Source organism: Miscanthus floridulus, chromosome 11 (assembly GCF_019320115.1).
Source record: "Miscanthus floridulus cultivar M001 chromosome 11, ASM1932011v1, whole genome shotgun sequence".
NCBI classification, from domain to species: Eukaryota; Viridiplantae; Streptophyta; class Magnoliopsida; order Poales; family Poaceae; genus Miscanthus; species Miscanthus floridulus.
The window spans coordinates 67,805,746-67,829,629 of record NC_089590.1 but is presented as its reverse complement, the minus strand read 5'-3'; the positions used below and the strand labels follow the sequence as shown (position 1 = coordinate 67,829,629).

The following is a 23,884-nucleotide window of genomic DNA, read 5'->3' as shown; positions in this document are numbered from 1 at the left end:
AAAGTTCTTCGTGAAGCAGCACAATAAGACAACAATACTTTTCCCATACAACTTTGAGTAAGTGTTAATAATAATGTAGTCTACATATTTTATGTAATATCAATACAACTTATATGCATGTACGTGTGTGTATAAACCAATGCAGGTTTCACTGGATACTCATTGTCATTGAGTTAAACTCAAGTCGGTTAGTAATCTTGGACTTATTGAGAAAAGAGCGAGCACTATACCAAGATATGATAGACATTATCTAGGGGTAATTTCGATCTCTCGCGCACAACTATTATTGAATAGACTTTGCCATAATTTATTAACGATCGTACATTATTGGTCGCATAGGATTTGGAAAGAGTTTATTCGGCAACACCGCAAGGATTGCAAGGCACCACTTAATGTAGTTGAAATACCAGTAAGTTGTACTATATATACTTTCCTACATGTTTAATTATTATATCGTACTTCAATTTACATGTGAGATGATGAGAATAATCTTCTTCTCGTATAGTGGTGTTTGCAACAGCAACCAGGTAATAACTTGTGTGGATACTACGTTTGTGAATTTATCACTGCACACATAAGAAGAACTCCTGAAGATGTCCTCAGAGTACGTATATATCAATTTTTTATTTCTTTTTAAATGAATATATATATATGTATTAATACTTTTCCTTTTATTTCAAATGCAAGACTAAATGGTTGAAACGAAGGGTCATGCAAAAAGACCATCTGAAAGCAGTTCAAGAGTCAATAGCAGGATATCTTCTAGAAAAAGTGCTAAATCCCAACGACGAGTTCTACTTTGATCATAAGGAACTAATGATGTAAATTAAATGTTTATTGATATCATTATTTTCGAGAACAAGATTATGAAAGTGTTGTATATATACATATATATCTATAATATATATAGTTTCATACTTTATTCGAATATAATAATGCCCGAGATGAGAATTAGATGTAATTATATGCGTGCGTGTATTTATATTAGCAGCGTAGAATACGTACATAAAAATATATTATATATTAAACAAATATGTGTAACTGAACTGAAAACAAATTAAACAAAAAAAGAAAAAGAAAAGGAACCTTTAGTCCCGATTGGGGTTACCAACCGGGACTAAAGGGTGCGGCCACGTTTGCTCAGCTGGAGGGCCTTTAGTCCCGGTTGGTAACACCAACCGGGGCTAAATGTCCCTCTTTAGTCCCGGCTCGATGACCCGGGACTGAAGGTTCCACCATTAGTCCCAGGATCATTGTCCCGGTGCGGTAACCGGGACTAAAGGCCATTACCACCCGGGACAACAAGTCCATCCTGTAGTAGTGTACCAATGGCGACGAGCCCTCTGCTTGAACTCAGAGCAAACCATCTGTGGCAAGCGGCGGCATGGAGTTCACCCTAGAAGAGATGGAGTCAGATGCCTCCATGAGGGGGGCTCTACGGGCGGTGGTGCTAGCACTATCGCCACCCGATGGCACACGCCGCCGCCAACCGAAGCAGGCCTCAGCCTCAGCGGTAGCGAAGAAGCGTCCTTCAAGCTGGCGATAAACTATCTTGGGGACTTGTCAGCCGAAGAGTCCAACACCGTCTACGGCTGCTTGCTGTCGCTGGCTCCCCCACATGGCGCCATGTTCGACGGTGGGAAGCAGTTCACCGTGCACGCATGGCCGCGGAAGATCTCCCCAAGGCAGTGTACTGGCGGCAGATGGGCTACGATCTCCGCCCGAGGATCGTCGCCGATGTCAAGAACTAGCTAGGGCTCGAAATGCAGGTCCTATTAGCTAGGCATTCGCAACCACAGCAGCGGTCGGAAGCATCCATGACATCCGGACCAAGGCACTATTCTCCCTATCATCGGAGCAACAGTTGGTGGACTCCAATGCCAAGACCTAGAGCCACGGCGGCATTAAGCGGGTGTTTGTTTCTCATGGACTAAATTTTTTCCTGTCACGTCGAATGTTTGATAATAATTAGGAGTATTAAATATAGACTAATTCAAGACGAATCTATTAAGTCTAATTAGTCCATAATTAGTGAATGTGGTGCTACAGTAACATATGCTAATCATAGGTTAATTAGACTTAATAAATTCATCTCTCAAATTAGTCACAATTTATGTAATTAGTTTTATAATTACCTTATATTTAGTCCTTCCAATTGATAGCCAAACATTCGATGTTACAGGAACTAAACCTTAGTCCCTGAATCCAAAACACCCTTAAGTCTCGGTGATCACCGCGTTCGACTACACCAACTCTGGCAACTTGGCCCTGAAGAGCATGTACCCATACAAGGCACAGCAGGGTTCTTGCCAGAAGGTAATGAGCCCCCCTTCGTCCATATCTTCGGCCACGTTTGCATGGCTCCGAACGAGCTAGACCTATGTATCGCTGTCGTGTCCCAACCTGTTGTTGTGGTAGTCAGGGGTGGATCTGCCACCAGGGCTGGGGGCGGGGGGCCTCTGAAATTTTAGCCATGGGAGCAAGGTTAGGAGGGGTTGGAAATTGAAGACAATGGCAAGAAGAGGAAGACGTGTTCATTCTTGTTTGGCCCAATTTTGAGCTCCGTAAATTTTTATCATCCGCCACTTATGTAGTCATCGTCAACAATGGCCCTATTCGTTTCGCTGAAATTTTGGCTTATACTGAAATGTGTGAGGAAAACACTGTTCGTTCACTGCAGGGACTGTAGAAGTATTGCGGCAAAATAGGGTGAATAAGTTCAATGACTACACGGGAGTAGATCATCCAATCCGCGCTATAACTCCCAACACGGAGTGTCGGTGTTTCGAGTTACCACCAACAAGTAAATTTTTAGTATTGCGCGTCTGGCTCAGATGATGTGCTTAGAGGACACGGGGTTTATACTGGTTCGGACAGAATGTCTCTACGTCCAGTTCGTCGCTGCTGCTCGTGCCGAATTTTTTACATTTTGGCCCTTTTTTGAAAGTTTCTCACAAATAGATCCCTGACGGAAAGAATTTAGAAAATAGACCCTTAGCTCGGCGCCATTGATGCTGGCGCCGAGCTAGACGCCAGCGTCTCTGGCGCCGAGCTGCTGGGCACGGTGAAAATGTCTGCCAGGGGGCTCGGTGCCGGTCACTCTGGCGCCGAGCCTCCTGCCATTTAAAAGTGCATGCAGTGCAGTGGTGAGTAGTACATGCTCACTTTTAAAAGTGCATGCAGTGGCGCAGACTGACACAGCGTATTCAATTGGACTTGAAGAGTCACATCAGAGTAGTACATCCAATGGGGACCGTGCAGCGCATGCAGAGGAGCAGATGGTGCAGCGCATTCAATTACTTGAAGAGTCACATCAGCTAGCCCCTATTTATTTGCGTATATTTGTTTCTTGTACGGGTAGATTACATCTCAGTACAGGGAAAGATAGGTGGCTAAGATAGTTGTATCACTGAGAAATTAAATATGCTAATATGATCTACCATCCCTGTTTTAAATTGGACTTCATCAAGGGTCAGTCTTAAGCCCGTATCTCAGTGATTTCAGTCTTATTCCTCTGCTCTTACTAAAAATAAGACTGGATGTGATTGAAAGTTAAGGAAATAACATAATCCATGATTTCTAAAAGCAAAATGGAAAGTAAACATGGCACAAACAACAGAGGTGCCAAGGAGAAATTACTAATACACACAAAGTTATTCGATAGAAGAAATTCAATATCTAGAGCCCCCTAAATGGTTGTCTATTACCCTGTTCGCTTGGTCGTAAACGATCGTTTCAGCCCCAGCCGAACAGGCTGTATATTATTGAGTAACTAAAGTGCATTTTAGGACCTATAATGTACTTATTTAACAAAATAGAAATGAGATTTTTGAATAAAAGCAACGGCAACTCACTAGAGTTTCAACATAAAATATAGAGAAAAATATTTAGTAGATAATAAGAACTAAAATTGAAAGCTAGAATAGATTTATGAGGTCATGACATGTCATTATAATGTGTAATACAACCTAGTCCTTGCTGCCCCCCTTTTTTTTGGTTTCAGAGTCTAATTCATCATTAGTTCCATGCATGTAGCTGAACAAAAAATGGAAAAGGAACTAAAAGAACGCGACGACAAATATGTTGATCTGGATACCAAGTTTCTGAGGCTTCACAAGCGTGCAAAACAACGTATACAAGATATACAAAAGGTAAGAAGTAACCAATTTTTGATATGTCCTATCTTCACTTTAGCTTGAAAATAGTAGATCTTTTACTTCACTGCCTCAGTCTCTCCCTAAATATGGAAATTTTCAGCTGCCCTATGTGCACATTAGTTTGAGAATAAACTAGTACAATTTGATTCAACAATTGTTGTAGTGTAATCGACTCTTTGCTGCCTATTTCTCATGTTTCGTGAATATACTGAATTATTGAAACAAGAAGTTGATCTTTAGTGTTTTTTCCTACACATTTACAGGAAAAAGATGACCTGGAAGCTCGGTTTAATGAAGTTAATCAGAAGGCTGAGCAGGCTGCTTCTCTGCAATTAGCAGCACAACAGAAACTGGAACGGATCAGAAGGCTGAGCAGGCTGCTTCTCTGCAATTAGCAGCACAGCAGGAACTGGAATGTTCTCATCAGCAGGCTAATGAGGCCTTAAGGTCAATGGATGCTGAAAGGCAGCAGTTGCGGACAGTGAACAGCAAGTGAGTGACTTTATTAATCTCACTGTACAATGTATGTGTCATCTTTTAACATTGTGCAAATATAGCACTAGGCCTGTCGTTTCTGTCCTTGCTTGGGGTGGGTGAAACTGAGTGGTATAGTTATATGAAACCTGAATATGTTGAAGTGCAGCTCCTACATGCGCTGCACGGTCCCCATTGAATATACTACTCTGATGTGACTCTTCAAGTCCAATTGAATGCGTTGTGTCAGCCTGTGCCACTGCATGCACTTTTAAAAGTGAGCATGTGCTACTCGTCACTGCACTGCATGCACTTTTAAATGGTAGGAGGCTCGGCGCCAGAGTGACCGACGTCGAGCCCCCTGGCAGGCATTTTCACCATGCCCAGCAGCTCGGCGTCAGCATCAATGGCGCTGAGCTAAGGGTCCATTTTCTGAATTCTTTCCGCCAAAGGTCTATTTGTGAGAAACTTTTTAAAAAAGGGCCAAAATATAAAAAATTCGGCTACTCGTGTTACTAGCACTGAAAGTTTGTAGTAGGGGTTACAAACGGGCAAGAGAGGGACAGATCCCAAGTCTCTGGTGGAAAGAGTGAACAGGTGCCGAGAGCTCGGTTGCTGCTCAGCAGTGTGCTTGTGTTGTGTTCTGGTCGGTTTGAGGTTCGATGGGTTCGTGGTGGTTCGATCGGGTCTGGCCTAGATCAATCTGATGCCTCGTAATGGGGCGTCCTGCTTTCCCTTTTATAGGTCTAGGGAAAGCACGGGTTACAGCGGAGGGAAAAGAGAAGAACCAAAGAGAGAGTCGAAGGCCGTCAGGGTCACCGGGTCCTTCTTCTCCTTCATGCAGGTCCCGTCGACACAGTAGATGTCAACAGGGACGACACCAGGTCATGGTCTTGTCCATCACTGGTGCCATGCGCAGGCGTCGTCTGCCGGTCACGGCGCTCCACTCTATCCTGGCAGACGTCGTGGTGAACCGACGTGACTGTCAGTGTTCGTACGAGGGTTAGGCAGAACAGTACCGGTACGCCCGACGCTGTTCTTGATGTGGATCCTCAGGTATGGCCCGTCGTGGTCGCAGGTTACATCGGGGCGTGCCGGTCTCTTCCTTGGCGTCAGAGTTTTGACCCAGGCCCATACGCTTGGACCTGGAGTGGTTGGCGGCGGTATGGGTCTCCGTCGGACGAGACGGAGCCCGCGACCTTGGGGTCGGGTGAGACGGAGCGCGAACCCAAGGGTCGGGCGAGGCGGAGCCCGCGGTTTTGGGGTCAGGCGAGGCAGAGTGCGAACCCAAGGTCGGGTGAGGCGAAGCGCGAACCCAAGGGTCGGGCGAGGCGAAGCTCTCGGCCTTGGGGTCGGACGAGGCGGAGCGTGAACTCAAGGGTCAGGCGAGGCAGAGCCCGCGACCTTGGGGTCGGGCCAGGCGGAGCGCAAACCTAAGGGTCGGGCGAGGCGGAGCTCGTGACCTTGGAGTCGAGCGAGGCGGAGCCCGTGGCCTCGGGGTCGTGCGAGGCGGAGTCCGCCCCCAGAGGTCGGGCGAGGCGGAGCGCGAACCCAAGGGTCGGACGAGGCGGAGCTCGCAGCCTTGGGGTCGGACGAGGCGGAGCCCTCCTCCAGAGGCCGTTCGAGGCGGAGCACGGACCCAAGGGTCGGGCGAGGCGGAGCCCGTGGCCTCGGGGTCGGGCGAGGTGGGTCCCTCCCCCAGAGGTCGAGCGAGGCAGAGTCTTCCCCCAGAGGTCGAGCGAGACGAAGCTTGGGTGCCCGAGGGTCGATTGGAGCTGTAGTCGCGCTCTCCTGCTCGGATGAATGAATGTTGATGATCATTAGCTCCTCCTCTTCGGATACCCTAATATTGGTCCCGGACACGGAGATAGCAGGCGTGTATTTGCTGCCAATAGCATGCACTTCAATTCCCAAATAACTTAACGCAGAACATAAACTGCTGCCAATAGCAAGCACTTCAATTCCCAAATAACTAAACGCAGAACATAAACTATCACCACGCGCCAACTCGCGATCAACTAAGCATTAAAACCAGAGCCTTTTTCTTCTATAGATCGATTGATGAAACCCCCAACCCCAATCCCCAACTCAGTTTATGATGACAACCTCAGTTTTAGCATAAACAAAAAAAAAGTCATGAAACTGAATAAAAATACAGTCTTGCTTCAGAAAAAAAAAAGCAAGAATCAAGTCTCAAGTCATGTTTATACACTTTCAGCATCTCTTCTCGGCACAATGTTAAAACTATCAACTCATTGGCCTCTGATGGGGTATCAATAGCTCAACTAGCTACTCAATCTAACAGGAACTATCAATAAAAGGATGCCGGGCATTATATTATCTGTACATTGTCTGATCATGAAACAACATTGCTGCCGGTTACAGTGTAGGCGAAAGCTTAAGGTACGACCTGAATAATGCACGCAGTGACAAGGTCTCTATGAAGCGATGCTGCGTTGGCTCTCACAACCAGGGCAATTGTGCAAGCTCTCGTGGATGTAAATATCACAATCAAGGCAGAAGTGCTGGTTGCATTTTGGGCAGCGAACATGGAGGTTAGACTGGCCATCTACAAGGATTTTTAAGAAAAAAATCAAATGATTAGCGAACATGGAGTAGATCATGTAAGAAGCATAACACCAAAAAGTTAGTACAAGAAAGTCGAAGGAAAAGAATCTTAAAAATACTTTGAAAGATCAAAATACAAGAATTGGGATGGGCAAACTGTAAACTTCTAAAAATATCGAAACGAGGAAGCTCCCCCATTTCCACAACTGTAATAACAGAAATAACTGTAATGTTCATGTAATTCCTATTTGACCTAATGATCAGTGCAGAAGCTAACTATATTATGTCAGCTGTTCATTTTATTGCAGAAAAAATTTAAGGCTATTGCTTACTAAGCTCCCCATATTGCCATGCCATCTTGTTTTTAGTTGGACATGCTTTACTAAGAAGAAAGAATAGTTAGAATAAGGATAGGTATCACTATTCCTCGCAAAAAAGAGGACAGGTACCACTATTCCTTGCCAAAAAAAGGACATGTATTTATGGAATACTTGCTACCAACTACATGGTTTGTACCATTGAAGCATATGCAGGCAAGGCGAAATATATATTTTGTAGTCTAAAGAAGTAGCAGACATGAGCTTTGACATGCTTAAGCATACCTGGGTTAAAAAGGCTCTGCTGGCAGCTGAAACAGATCTGTCCTCCCCTTTGGATTCTATTTGGGACAGGGGTGACCTCATCAAATGGTGCTACCGGGAAGAGATGATGATATGACCTTGCCAAGTGTGGAGAACTAACTAGCGTAAGACCACAAGTTCGACATTCAGTTGGAAGCTCACACACATTAACTTTGCATCTAGGACATATGTAACCTTCAGCCCCAGACTTTATCTTCTTGTGACAAGAGCAAATAGAGATAAGATCCTCAGCACCCCTCTGTGGAAAGCCCATCTTAATCAAATTAGCTGCAGTATATTCTGCTATTGCAGGAGGTGGGGGAGCATGTTCCAGTAACAACTCTTTGAAATGAGACTGCAAAAAGAAAGGAAATCCCGTTAGTCTTTCACAAGGATTGAATAATCAAAGGTAAAATCAAAAATACATTTTAGCACCTCATCCAGCGCAACTGTGTAGGATCCACCAGTCTCTTCACATAGATGTTTGCAAATGAAGATCTCTGCAGCAAGACCAATGACAGAGCATCTAATTTTTGACTTTTTACATTTTGTTATCGTCTCCATGATATCACCAGGATCAAATGTATTCAGGGCAGAGTATAAAATTAGAACTTCCTTGTGACCATATGATGGTACTTGATCTAAATAACCATGCACAAGTTCTAGAGCATTCTGCAGGGATGAATCACCAGAACACTCAAGCTTCCCCATCAAAGCCTTAATCTGTGACTCTGGGCTCCCTCCAATTTCTGTAAGTCGATGGGCAATACCATCTTTAATTGTCACTAGACCAACATGGCTCAACGGATTCTGGTCAAAGAATTCTCTTATGAAAGCCTCAGCATGCTTTGCAACAACAGCCATTCGACTAGGACGATAATCCATCTCTGAAGCCGCCTACATGAGTAAATAACAATTTTGAGAATGCAAAGGTGCAAAGAGAGTCTAATGATAATTTGCAGTAGAACCATTCTTCACCACCACAAAAATAACTAAGCAAGCCAATCTTATAAGCTTGAAACATTTATGGATGCTCAAAGATAAGGTTATAACATTACCAAAGAAAAAAAACAATTGGCAAGGATGTTAGAGAAATATTCTTTACCAGAAATGCACAGTTTCAAAAGAATACAAAAATCAAAATGTATACGCTTTGTCATATCAGGAAAAAAAATTCCATGCTAGTTAAAGCAGTGTTTGTTTGTTCCATTCTCAAATCTCAATTGACATAAAAAAAGGTACAATCAGCTGAATAGACATTATTCTTTGCATACTCTTAACAGCAAAAACAAATTGTCACATCTAGATGACTCTTTACAGTAAGTCCTGGAATATTGTTACCATAAGTTCAAGTGTGCATGTATTCCATGTCTACCAAATCCATTAATCAAGAATAACCATTCATTTGTGCAATCCATAGGGTCTGCGTCAATACAAAAAAAGAAAAGAAGCATCCTTCTGTTTTTGAATTCCAGGACTAGTCTATATTTTGTGCCCACATATAGGAGCATTCCATAGGATCGATTTTGTGGTAATTGTTAAAGACCTAATTTCTTTTCCTGCACTTCTTGTGATGTCAGGGTTTTGTTGGAGCAAGCCTTGCCAATGATAAAAGCAAAAGCATCTAGCACATGATTTGCTTCTCTACAGAAATCCATACAAGGAATGACAGGGATAATTAACTTCTCAAATGTGGGGAAACAATTAAAAAACATCTTCAGACACAACTATACAGGATGCAATACCAATAACCCTCCCCAGGAACACCTTCAAACTGTTGACAAAAATAGTCCGTTTGATAAGGGAGACTTAAAACATTCACTCTATTCGACATATATCAAATATACCTAATGTCTCCAAATAAGGAACATATGCTACGACGTTTCAAATTTTAACAGGATTCATCCGGTAAGAGTCTGATGTTTAAGAGGATTCCGATAGTCCAATCTCAATATATAAAATGCCGAAGAAATATTGTGTCATCTACATTTTGTTTCAGCAATCCAATTGGTGTGCAGTGCACACATATAAACTGAGCTTGGCTGTGGTAGACTTGAGCTCCAAATAACATATTGCTGTCAACAGCAATACTAACAATTGCAATTTGCAACAACCTAGGTCCATGTTTCCCTTCATGATTCATGTACATTAGTCTATTACTCAGTAGTACATAAATCCTTAAGGTAGCACTGGTTTCTGGATTTAGTGGAGACTTAGGTCTCGAGTTCTCCAGACCCCGCACAGAGCGGGAGCTCTCTACACTGGATACGCCCTTTAGATCTCGAGTTCTCCATACCTATGCCGTGGCCCATGGCCATGGGTACGAACCATGGTAGATCTTAGAATTTCCAAAATACCCAGCTGTTACCCATCTAATTAACTGTTTCCTCACATAAAATGATTGACCTCTCAAACTTAAAGTTGCTAAATCAGCATTAGATTCTAAAATTGGCCTCGCATCTTCCAATTACAGCATCACCCTCACACAAGATTATAAATACTACAGGTATATGAAACAGGCAAAAGGCACAGTCCTAGTACTCACCACTCCATTCATGCCTTAAGTAAGTCAACACCTAAGTGGCTAAGTGAACCAAATGCGCAGCCCATAAGTCCGTAAGCACTGCCACATCTCTCTCGGAACAAGGTATCGCAATCACAAGCCAGCGTCAAGTTAGCACGATCGGCATTGCTACAGCTCCGTTGGGTCCAAAACAACCAAACTGACTTCGAACAGATATATGCTCGTCAGGTGCTTGATGGTGTGGCTAGCCGAACGACAAAGAACATGAAGCAAAGGGAACGAACCCGGGAGAGGTCTATGACGATGTAGAGGTAGCGGATGAGCCCCTTTTGGATGCGGGCAGCGGCAGCCGCGGAGGACCGGAGCAGGAGGCGCCGGCGGTACTGCGCGTGGACGAGGGTCTTGGTGTCCATGGGACGGAGGAGGCCCGACTCATCCTCCTGCAGTGACTCCCACGACCGTTCGTCCGCGTACGCGCGCTCCCACGCCTCCAGGACGCGGCCCTCACCGCCCTCCTCCTCCTCGTCCTCCTCTTCGTCACCCGGGTTGCGGCGCCGACCGGCAGTGGTGGAGGGCGCGTTGAAGCCGCCCCCACCGCCGCCGACGCCGTACATGGTGTGAGGGTGGGGGTGAGGCGGCGGCCGCCGCCGCGATAGTGAACTGGAGGCGAGGTCGGAGACCAGGAGATGGGCCAGGCGGGTGCTTGGTGCTTCCAGTTTGGGGCTCCTGGGCTTTTGTTTTGGTTTATACTTTACAGTAGCCTTAAGCCCTTTCTAAGTTTCTATGTTAGATAATGTTGGCTAAGAAAATCCGTCAGATGCCGCCGTTGATAGGGCACGACACCAGCTCAATAGCTCAACTCTTCGCTTGCATATCCGCTTGCCTAACTTTATCTGCTCGTGAGCCCGTCATCATTCCTCTCCATTCACCGTGCCACCGTTGCGTCCGAACAGTCGCATGTGCTCCAGCGCGACCACACCGCCGCGGCGCTCTCCACCGCGCGCATGCTCCAGCGTAACCACGCCGCCGTGGCACTCTCTACCGCACTTTACCGGCCACCGTCCTCTCTCCACCACTCTCCAACACCGTCGCACGCCATCCTTCCTCTCCACCGGGTCATCCGCCCACCGCGGCGTTCTCCATTGCGCCGGCCGCCTTCTCTACCCGAGCAGCCTTCTCCACCGGAGTTGCACGCCTCTCCGCGGCATCGAGCTCCACGCCGGCGTCGAACTTCGCATCGACGAGCCTCCAATCGTCTAAGCAGCAAGTAGATATTGCGCTGAAAACACATGTTTGCAAGCGTATGTTTTAAGTGTTTTAGATGTTTTAGAAGTATGTTGCAAGTGTTTTATAAGGATGTTGCAAAAGTAGATCACAATATTGCAGTGGTTGTGTGGCAGAACCGCCTAATCTAATGCCTTCTAGGAGTACTTGTCTTCCATTAGACGCTAAGTACTCAAGAGAGGACACTAAACTACGCAATTCCGTCGAGCACACCCTAAGAGAGAACTCGAAAATCTACTTTTTCCATCAGGATCATAAATGAGAGAATAAAGGTTACAGCATTCTTAAGTCATTCCTTATATCACTTTATTACAGTACAGAATATTATCTCAATTGATTATAACAACGGAATATAACAATGTTATCAAAGTTACAGAGAAAAACAAAGATTAATTTAATGGCAAGGTAGAGTATTAACATAGTGGTCATTTATATACAAGAGATGCTAGCAGATTTTATATCTTTTCTTATAAAAACCTTTAGTGGGGGTTTTAAATAAACACTATGGTCGTAGTGTGAAGAAATCATCTTTGAGCCCACCAGGAGATTTTTACACACAAGAGTCAGCTCTAAGTATCCCCCGATCACCTACAATAGGAGGAATAAAACCCTGAGTACTCGATTATACTCAGCAAGACTTACCCGACAGGAGGAAAATAAAAGACTCCAAGAATATGTAAGCCTTATTTGGCTTGTGGGTTATTGCATCTGTGGAAATATTACTAAACATGCGTCCTTATATTCAATTTTATAGCAGTCATCATTAGTTTATTAACTAACCATTCTATATAAGCACATATGCTACTTTTAAGCAGGTGGTAAGCAATCAAAACCATTTTATCACCTTTCAAGTTCTAATTCTTACTATGATGCTAGACCATAGGCAAGTCGTACCGTCTCATGAAAACGACGATTCATGAACCAATGTATCCCAGCTGGGTACCTCAAAACACATGTCCTGTTTGTACCCCAGGCATAAACAAGACCAACCCATTTCACTCCTGTCGAGGGGTCCAGATCTCCGTCTAAACTTGGACTCCAAGCCCCCACACTTGAGACCCGGCCTCAGTATGGTGCTTAGACCTCCACCTTTCTTCGCCTCCATTCAGTAGATTCGGAAAGAGCCGAAACCCATGATAAGAGCGTAACGAGCCTTCCCGCTCCCATAAGCAAGTATGTGCTTAGGATAATAAGTCTGACCTGACTATCATCCACAGCAACGGACGGTCCTCAACCGACACAGACAGAACAAGTGCAATCCGAGCCTCGCTCGAATGCCTAACCAAGTCTAGATCCAAAATAACATTCCGCCCGGTCTTCAATTATCATTCATATATATTCCATATGATAGTAATGTAATAACAACAAAATTATCTTTCATATCTCTCGCGAGTGACACGCAATCACTCGACTTCTATCGGATCCTATAGCATAGCAATCTACACGATCCTGACATACTATTAGGACTCATAGGATAAGGATATATATATATATACAAGTGGTTTTCATTCAACTCTTTAAAACTTAATGCACAAGCATAAAATAAAGTGCAGAATAATAAGGGTTATGCACCAGAACTTGCCTGGGTAAGATATAACCAAAAGTTAGTATTCCATCACGGTGACACGATCATCAAGGCACCATCTTCTCTGCTACTTCAATCATCTCCACGATCCATCATTGTTTCTATTATGATATACGTGGATGCAACGCAGAGACGTAAATAATCAACGGCAACTGTAACTCTAAAATACGATTATGCTCCGCAAACTAACAAGCTAGCTTTAATGACTACATACTACTCTACTTATCTACGTCGTCAAGTAAAGCTTTGTCTCTAGAAAAATATTTTAGTTCTAAAGTCCCAAGGTGTTTCGGCATTTTATTGATTAAACATATATTTTCAAACTAGGGCTCATTTAGCTACCTTAGCAAACTAATTATTATGGAACTATAAAAATTACAGTGAGCACCTAATAATGTTAGAAATTTACTATGAAAGTTTTAGAGCCAACACTATCACTAATTTATCACAAAAATTCATTCAAATTTATATCTTAACAATATTAAGCATCTCAAACTAATTAGATCACTTCTAAAAATATTATAAAACTATGTGAACAAAATATACTTGCAGATAGATCATGATTTTAGGAACCTAGTAAAATTAGTTTCACAATTTTTGGCCAACTGCACAAATTTATATTGGATTTATAAGTTTACCTTAGAAACTAAATTAGAAAATACTTAGAAAAATAAAAAAGAGCTGGCAGCAACCCCTTTAGGCCCGGCAACCTCGCGCGGCGCGGCGGCCTAGCATGGCCCAAGGCTGAGGACGTCCACGCGCGACGACGGCTTTGCAGAAAAGCCCATGTGCTTTTAGATAATAACATGACTACTATGCACACTATTTCTACCATCAGTAATCTTGTAACTAAACCCTTGGATGTTTCACCTTTACCACGGGGAGGTCCCTGGGGATCCCCACGCACGCCGGCGCGCCGACCGACGGCACAAGGCGGTTATGCCGGGCAAACTAGGCGTGCTATGATGGGAGTAAGGGGCCGACCACTATCTACAGCTAACAGCGCATGGATGGGCGGCGGTTAGGGACTCAGAGGCGCACTATCGTAGGCTACAGCGGCGAGCGCCTATCCACGACGGCGGCACAGCTGTTTCGGCAAACCTACATACGCTCGGCGGAGTAGAAGTGGTGGATAAGCATCAGTGGCTCACCGTGGTGCACGCCCCACTGACGGTTGAAGTAGGGGAGCACTGTGGTGGTCTAGCCACGTGCGCCCAGGCACAGCGGCGATGCCCCGAGCCGGACACCGATGCGTCACCACGTCGTCGACGAGTTCCCTAGCCAAAATAGTGCGAGCACCGGATAGAGGGAGTCAAGGAGAGTTAAGGGTTGTGACCAATTGAACTGTTACCACTCCTACGGGCCATACCCCCAACCCTATGGTCACGACGGCGCACATGACCAGCGGCGAGGAGAAACCAAAATTGACCACTAACAGACCAAGGCTGGGCTCGATGAGAATGCGACACCTAGCTAACTTCCTAAGCTACTCACCGGTACGAGGAATTGGACAGGTGAAAGCTCTAGTTTGATTTTGGTGAATTGATGAAACCCTAAGTGCTAACCTAGTTTATCAAGTGATCATGAGATAGGTAGCACATTCTAAGTGGTGAAGCAAATAAAGATCATGACATGATAATGGTGATACCACGGTGATGATCAAGTGCTTGGACTTAAAAAGAACAAGGAGAAAAACAAAAAGCTCAAGGCAAAGGTACAAATGGTAGGAGCTATTTTGTGTTAGTGGTCAAGACACTTAGAGAGTGTGATCACATTTATGTTTGATAGCCATACTATTAAGAGGAGTGAAACTCGTATCGGAATGTGGTTACCAAAGTGCCACTAGATGCTCTAACTCATTGCACATGCATTTAGAATCTAGTAGAGTGCTAACACCATTGAAAATGTTTATGAAAGTATGCTAACACATGTGCATAAGGTGATACACTTGTGGTTGACATATTTAAGCAAGGGTAAGGAACTTCACCAGTGGAGTATCCGCTCGTAGAGTGCGGACAGTCTGACGGTGCCACCGGTGCCCTAGACAGAAAAGACAGAGGTCACTATAAGTGACCGAATGCTGGTCTTAGTTGGACCAGCGCGTTCGGTCAATGGCAGCAGAGGGCGTGCGTTTTGGTCTCATGACCGGACGCTGGAAGGCTGCGTCCGATCATGCTGACATGGCAACATAGAGGAAGACACCATGTGACCAGATGCTGGCTGTGTCCGGTCAAGCATGACCTGACGCATCTGGTTAGGAAAAATCATTTCTGGAAGCTTACTAGAAACGACCGGACGCTGAAGGTTCAGTGTCCGGTCACTGTTAGGTGCTGCGTCCAGTCGTCTTATGACCATTGAGATCGGGCACACAGTATTTGAAGAGAGGTCCAACGTTCGGTTGATTTGACAGGAGCGTTCGATCACCCCGTGTTGTGCCCAGTGAAGAGGTACAATGACTCTATTTCGAGGGGGCTTCTATTTAAGCCCCATGGCCGACTCAAGCTCACACTCTTAGCCATTTGCATTGACATAGCAACCTTGTGAGCTTAGCCAAAGCTCTCCTACTCATCTCCATCATTGATTCATCATCTTTGTGAGATTAGGAGAGAATCCAAGTGCATTGCTTGAGTGTTTGCATCTAGAGGCACTTGGTGTTCGTATTTCACTATGGGATTCGCTTGTTACTCTTGGTGGTTGTCGCCACCTAGACGGCTTAGAGCAGCGAGGCTCGTCGAGCGGAGGGTGGTGATTGTCTCTGGCTCTGATCGTGGTGATTATAAGGGGTTCTTGACCTTTCCTCGGTGGAGAGCCAAAAGGTACTCTAGTGGATTGCTCGTGGTTTGTATGATCCTCATCTTGTGTTGGTTGTGCGGCACCCTATTGAGGGTTGGACGTGTGAGGCAATTAGCGCGTGAACCTCTAAGTGAGTGAATCACCACAACGAGGAGTAGCTTGCCAGCAAGCAAGTGAACCTTGGTAAAAATCATTGTGTTCATCATTTGATTCCGAGGTGATTGGTCTTTATTGTTATTCATTCTTGTGATTGATTGGCTCCTTTCTCGATATGGCGGTATAACATTCTTGCTTACTCTCTTTATATTACCGCAAACTAGTTAACAAGCTCTTTAGTGTAGCTAGTTGTAAGAGCTTGTTAGTATGGTTAGTGTGGCTCTTTAGTTAGCCTTTGAGAGCACATTAACTTAGTGTAGTGACATAACTATTATGTGGATAGAAACTATATCATCTAGAATTGTGGTAAGTGGCTTGCATTTTTAGTAGGCTAGCACAACACTTACTTCGCCTCATAATTGTCTAACCGGTTTACTAAGTGTTGTTGTAGAAATTTTTATTAGGCTATTCAACCCCCCTCTAGCCATTAGGACCTTTCAACTAGGAGGCCTTGAGCTGGTGATTGGAAGGAGGAACGGTAGCTCTACGCTCAGCATGATTGTGGGGAGGTCACACGAGCGAGCTTGAGCGGATTAAGACAAGGCGGCCCTGATTGATGGTAGCAGTACGAGCATGTGTGCGCGAACGACGAGACCAAGAGACTTGGCATGATGCTTTTGAATTGGAGTGGACCCACTAGAGCAGGGATCTCCCATGGCGGCTAGCGAGTCAGGGCGAGCAGAGAGGCGTCACTGTCACCCTGTGACTAGGGTCGGTTGACCCAGACGCGGCGGCGACGGCATGGTTCGTGGTAGTTGAATCGTAGGGCAGGGCGACTACCACATAGACACAGCAACAATGGTCGCGGCCTCGGCCTGGCCTCGCGCATGGCTCAACGGTCAAGATGGCGCACGCTCGCGGCGACAGCGGGCGCACGTGATAACCACACCATGATGGCACCTCGCAGCGCGGCCGCGTAGCGGCTACTTTGGCGTAGCGCAATGGCAGCACTTCGGCACAGCGTAGCGCTCGTGTGCACATGAGCCAAGGCACGGCTCGGCCGCCCCAACGCACAGCACGGGCGGCGATGAGCCAACCGTCGACAAGGTCACACGCGGTGTGCGCGTGCAACGGTGCAAGCCCCCCCACGCGACAGCGCACTCCCAAGCACGATGACCGCACACACCGGACCAGCCAGCCTGAGGTGAGGTCATGCACGAATTTTAAAGCACGTCTAAAAACTAACCTAACATAGTTGAAGTTAAACTACCTCGACCATGCTAACAATGGTACATCAGTCTACCATAAGGAGCAAAAACACAACATTAACCTTTAGCTAGATTTTCCAGAATTAATTCACCAACATGGCATTGTCACACTGTTTTCGAACTTAAAATTTCTTCGGTCTTGAGTGGAATTTGACTTCAAGTTCCATTTCCAAGCCATTAGAAATACTAGCTAGTCATATGATTTTTCTAAAGCAAGAGTTGCAATGTCATCTACAAAGTTTATACTTCAAACCTTATTTAGGTGTCACACACATGTTCTATAATACTTTTGCTCAATAAAAATTGGTCTTTCACCCTACTTGACATAACATGAGTTATCGAATAAATTTCCATTTAACATTTTTATTGGTCATTTAAGGCTATAAGAAAATTATCAACACCTTCTATCACATGCATCATTACATAAACACGATGCTCATGACATGATTTAGTAGTTTGTTTAGGGCGTAACACCGAGGGTGTTACAGGTTGTACACTTATGTTGCAAACGTCTATTCCCAATGTTTCATCTGACGTATGTTGCAAGTGTGTTTATCTAGATGTTGCATACATTTCACACATATGTTGCGAGTGTACTATCTGGATGTTGCGTACATGTACAATGGTTTTCAAGTGTTTTTAGGTGTTTTTGAAAGTGTTTCAGACTCATGTTTTAAATGTTTCATCTGTCTACAGACGTATGTTGCAAGTGTTGCATATGAATGTTTTAAAGTAGATCAGAGTGTTGCACATGTTGCAATGTGACCCACCTACTGCAGCTACGGGAGGGGGTGTTAGGGGTCAGGTGCAGACGCGGGCGTCCATGTGGACGTCGGGGCGCTACCACTGCCATTCTATGTTTTCAACTGCCAGGAAAAAATATAGGACGTGGCTAACGCACGGCTTGCTTGCGTTAGACGTGCCGCACAGCCGTCTCCTTCCTCGCGCTGTCCTCAATCATGCCGCCCCCTTCCCCTCCCTTAGTCGCTCATCCGCTCTGACGGCCCTCACTCAGGGGCGCTACCTGGGATCAACACTAAGATCGTCTCTTTTGTTGGCTCAGATGGTTGGAAAATGGTACGCTTCCATCTGTTCTAGACAGTTAACTATTAATTTTTCGCGTAAAATAAACACAAAGTTAACTGTGAAATTGACTAGTGCTTTCTTCAAATCTAGAGCCAGTGACAATGAAATGATTAATGCTTTGCATAAACTTTGGCACTACCATAGTTTCAAAGCTTAAACTTGATGCACCTGTGAAGCCAAGCCACTGTTAGGACAGGATTCTGTTTCATGGGTGTACACTAGGAAGCTAAAGCTATAGCTCCAATATCTTTATCTGCGCTATCTTCTCATCTCATGACTATTGTGGTGTGGTGTGATTCAGCCCCCCAAATCTAATGAACCATGTAACATCCAACGATTGCTATACCTATACTTGTCAAGACATTACCCCCCCCCCCCCCCCACCCAACCCCCCAACCCCTCTAACCCAAAAATTTTGAAGTATGTGCCTAAGAAATGTGACATTTTATCGTTAACATTGGCCATGGTACAGTACTTTTAATCTGGCTTTTCAGCAAAACGAACAGAGCCATTGTAGGTTCAGGTTGACAACACCGACTTCCTAAGGGAACTCCACTGAAGACAGGGAACCCAGGTGGTGTCCTAGGATGTAGTAATGCTTGTCTGTGATGTAATAAGATGGGGGTGGTTTGTTTCCGCCCCGATGAACTGATAATAATGAATGTTGCTACAGAGGTTGTGCTTCTGCCAGTGAGGAATGGTGAGGTTTGGGATTTGCTATGTGACTCTGCCTGCTACTAATGCAATTGGTACATGTAGCAACATATCTAGGGCTTATTTGACAAGGCTAAGGGGTGCTCCGATCCTGGCACTGTTCGAACACTGTAGGAGCCAGTGAAGCCCAAGAATCTCTTGTCCGTAGACCGTAGTTGATTTTGGGTGGAGCTGGAGCCACCGACCGGCGCTACAGTGACACTACACGTGATGCAACCTGGAAGCCTGCCAGAGAGGGCTCCTTCTATGATGCCTTTTTTTTTTCGTGTCACCTTATGCATCCACATTCTATAGGAGGTAGCAAACTTACCCATTGCCTGCTTATCGATGCTAAACAAGGCGATTTGAAGATCTGAAAGTCAGTTCAGATGCCATGAAGCATAATTTGGGTGCTCTCGTGATTGAAAGCTAGGGTGTTTCTTGCACCCTTTTCTGCCGTCTGAACTGAATTTCAAGAAGCTACAGATTGCCAATTTTCGATTTCCATTGATTGGGCTCCACGGGGAATCAACAACCAATGAGTCAGATGATGGATCGCATTGTGAGATTGCTTGTTTTGTGGCAATTCATCTTGGACAGGCTCAATATTGCAATTTTCTAGCTATGGGATCGCCAATGGCCGCGGAAAGAAATCTAGGCTTCATTATAGTAGAATGAAATTCTCTTTTAAGTTTTATTTATTATATCTATATGTTAGTGGCACACGTTCACACTTGCATAGACAAGGAAGGAATGTAAAGCTCCTTGCTCCTAGAATTTTGCGCGGCACACCGCACACTATTGGTGATTCCCTTAGCTGGATTTCAAAGTCAGCCTCTTATTTTGCTCGTGCCTCAATCACTGTTCTCAACACCATCACGATGCGTTGTGGCAAGTATATCGTTTATGCATTTGCTGGTTAGTTTTTTTTTTGGAATTTGATTTGTCTGATGACTCGTCCAGATGTGCAATCCTTGTACCAACACATTTAGCTTCTGTCGGTATAGTATATGCTCCTCTGCATATGCTTCCTACTAATTTATTGCATCATGTATGTGCTGCTTTTGAAAACAAAAATGCAGTAGTTTTTCTCAACAGGACAATCTGCAACAATTTCAGATGGCAGCAAGTCTGTCATTTGACTCCTGTTTTGTTTGAAAACTGGCGTCTTGCCATCTGAACTGAATGATGAACCCCAAACGATTTTCTATGATTTCTGGGAAAATAAAGAAAAGGAAATCGACCTGTCGGCTGTTGAGTTTGTTACCTAGGGTACTGTGGATATCGAGTAGGGTCCTTTCTGTGATTCTTTATGGTGCATCCCAGGTCCATTCTCCTGTTCCGTTTGCCACCGCATTTGTTCCGGGATTATCGCTAAATTATTATCTGATCTGTGAAAATCTCCTCTCATCTCAGTATGCTATTCTCGCCGCTATAGGTTCCGTCATCGTCCCTGTTCTCATACTAGATGGTAGTGTTCGCCTGGCTTCGCTTTGCTGATTTGTCCTGTTTGCTTCGCTGAAAAGCCAGGCTGAAAAGTATTGTTCGCTGATTTGTTGTGAGAGAAAAATACTGTATCATAGCTGATAAGTCAGGCTGATGACAAAGTTGTCTTTTCTTCCCAATGGTAAAGGAAACACTTTTTATGTACCTGTTGGTCGAAGGGTGTTGCTTTACCTAGATGAATATCATCTTAGCGCTGAACTTGATCCACTACCACACCCACATATATACACTAGCTGCACGTGAAGAGGCTTTTCATCGCATCCAACTTCAGAAAGTATTTATGTCTGTTCGTTTGATACTTCTGTTATACAGTATTGTATTGGTGTGTAAGTTCATATAAAGATCATGACAATTTCACAATTATACTGAACCAATAATAAAAAAAAGGGGTAGGTGCAGTAAAACCAACAATACAAGAGTCTGGAACCATAAAACGTACTATCAAGCTATATAGTTTCCCAAAAGATGTATCGTCAGTTCTTCGAATCCATTCTCATGGATTGTTTATGGCTTCCTCAGTTCATCCTTTTTATAAAACACAGAAATGTAAGACAACAAAAATTCAGGCACACTCTAATCGCGTCAAACTGCACAACGACAGCTCCTTTTTAACTCGACACCAGAGAGTGTTACACAAGTAATCATATGGCAACACAAGTAAGCTAGATGAAGCTGCATCATTTGGCATTAATAAAGCATATATATACCAACATCTTTCAATCTTTTTATCTGTCAAAACAAAAGTGAACTATGGTGACGAAATCAAAATCAGCACTAAAATTCTTGCTATACCAGTTGTGGTGTGTACTTCGGGTAAGGGTCTGTTTGGTATCCCAAACCAACCTTTGCCACGCTGTGGCAAATGTTTTTAGCCAAAAGAGACATGACTGCTAGCTGCTTCTTTCCTGAGACCCTTGTCCACTATAAGCCTCCGCGATTCAATTGATTCAGACCATTGTCTCATAGCAGCATGAAAATTTGATATCAACACTTGAATCCCAGGATTTCGTGGGTCAACCTCCAGCATGCGCACAGCCACCTTCTTTCCTCTTACAGCATCCATGTTTGCTCTGCAGGCATTCAGCATCGCGACACAGACGGCACTGGAAGACTTATTTCGACTTGCAGTTAGACTACAATATAGATTCCAAGCCTCGTCAATACGGCCTGTACGTCCTAGCATGTCTATTAGACATGCGTAGTGCTCTGGTTGTGGATCAATCCCGTACTTGCTCTTCATCAAATGCAGCATGGACTGAGCTTCATCCACCAGGCCAGAGTGTCCGCAGGCTGACAGAACCGCCAGAAATGTGATAGCATTTGGCAAGACCATTGGTGCAGCTTTCTCCATTAGCTTAAACAAATCCAAAGAATCCACACCATGTCCATGGCGACCGTAAGCGTCAATCATACTTGACCAGGAGACCACATTTCTGGTAGCCATCCGGTCGAATACCATACCTGCAGCCGTTGCCCTCCCACATTTTGCATACATGTCAATAAGCGCATTGCATATAATGGTGTCAGAATCAAACCCACCACGGAGAGCCTTGCAATGCACCTGCATACCATAAGCCAAGTTGGCTGTCGCTGCGCAGGCCGTGAGAGCAGAGGTCAGCGAGATCCCATTGAGCTCTGTCTGCCGCCTCAGCATCGAGAAGGCGTCGCTGAACCAGCCGTTCTCCACACAACCTGAGAGAAGAGCGTTGTGCAGGGCGGCATCCTTTGGGCACTTCGTGAGCACAAACACCCTCATGGCGTCCTCGACGAGACCACAGCTCATGTAGAGATCGACGAGCGCGGTGGCCATTATGACGTCGGCGTCGGCGTGGCACGAGACGACGCCCCGCGCGTGGAGCTGGCGGCCGGGGCGGGCGGCACGCGAAGCGGCGCACGCCTTGAGTAGGGTGCAGAGCGTGGCGGCCGTGGGCGGGAGCCCGGAGGCGGCCATGCCCCGGAAGGCCGCGGCGGCCGCCCCGGGGCGCGCGTGGCAGACGAGGCAGGCGAGAAGCGCGTTCCACGCGACGGCGTCCCGCGCGGGCATTTCGTCGAACAGGCGGGACGCGGCGCTCGGGAGTCCGGCGTTCGCGTAGGCGGTGAGGAGGGCGGTGGCAGCGATCGGGACGGGGCTGGAGAGCGAGCAGGACTTGAGTAGGGCGGCGTGGGCGGCGGCGGAGAGGGAGGGGTGGGAGGAGAGGAGGCGGAGCAGGGTGGGCACCGGAGACGGCCGCGGAGCACGCGCCATCTCGTCGAGCGAAGCGAACAAGAGTCTCCTCCGGCGTCTTGCCGTGGTGAAGCCTCGGTTTTTTACGCCCCGCGCTCTCTCTCCCGCGCTCGCCCCTTCTCGTCCGTCTCCCCTCAGCTGCCTCCGCTCCGCTTGACCAGCCGCCACGCCGTCCCCCAGCCCCCGGCCCTCCCTGTATCACCCGGCCACGCCCCGCTCCGCTCCGCCATGTCGCCGCTCCGCGCCTCCGCCCGATACCCAGCCCCGCCGCTCCTCGTCGCCTGAGCCCAAGTGCGGCAGTGGGCTGGGCCTATACCGGTTGGCAATGTAATGTTGGTATTGTAATATATATTTTTTCTAATTTAAGATAAGTTATGCACTATTAGAGACTAATAAATATACCCGAGCATTGCAACAAGATATACTATATGTTATATGGTCCTAAGGTCCATAATTAACTAGCTATCTTTTTGCATTTAATTCGACTTCGTAGTTTACCTACATTTCAACTAATTATGTATATTCAAAATACACAAACACCGTTTTCAAAGGAGAAAATATAGATATAGATAAAAAAAATGTAGACTAGAGCTTGATAAGTTTATTACAATTGTATAGTGACTTAGAATATCTATTATACTAATTATGTTTAAAAATAATAAAAATGTGAAAAATTAATATAGTACTTTTTATTACTTATATGTGCTAAATAATACTATATACTCCTACTATCCTAAAAATAAGTATATTTTTAGGTATGACCTAGATACTTGGTTATCTAGGTACATAAGTACGAATGCATTTATTTTGAAATGAAAGGAGTAATGCTTATGTTTTTTTATTGCCTCAATGTTTGAATACAAGTTGTAATATCTACCTATATGGCTATATCTATATCTACTAGAACACGGTTGAGAGATATTGCAGTAGCCCATTCTTGCGTGGGAGAGGTGAGACGAGCCAACCTCAAACTCACGACTGGCCGCTCCTCCACCGGAGCACTTTG

General features: G+C 45.3%; 2 protein-coding genes across 2 annotated transcripts; both read right to left on the bottom strand.

Annotated features, from left to right (window-relative positions):
- Positions 1-6,769: 6,769 nt before the first annotated feature.
- LOC136493315 (general transcription factor IIH subunit 2-like) lies at positions 6,770-11,066 on the bottom strand. Its single transcript, XM_066489388.1, has 4 exons — positions 10,628-11,066; positions 8,255-8,716; positions 7,802-8,174; positions 6,770-7,200 (listed from the first exon to the last, which is right to left on the bottom strand). Exons 1-4 carry the CDS (start codon positions 10,955-10,957, stop codon positions 7,070-7,072), a joined length of 1,296 nt encoding a protein of 431 aa, XP_066345485.1. The 5' UTR covers positions 10,958-11,066; the 3' UTR covers positions 6,770-7,069.
- Positions 11,067-21,266: 10,200 nt separating this feature from the next.
- On the bottom strand, positions 21,267-23,139 carry LOC136494397 (pentatricopeptide repeat-containing protein At5g66500, mitochondrial-like). The gene has a single exon (XM_066490564.1). It carries the CDS (start codon positions 22,897-22,899, stop codon positions 21,523-21,525), a length of 1,377 nt encoding a protein of 458 aa, XP_066346661.1. The 5' UTR covers positions 22,900-23,139; the 3' UTR covers positions 21,267-21,522.
- Positions 23,140-23,884: the final 745 nt, after the last annotated feature.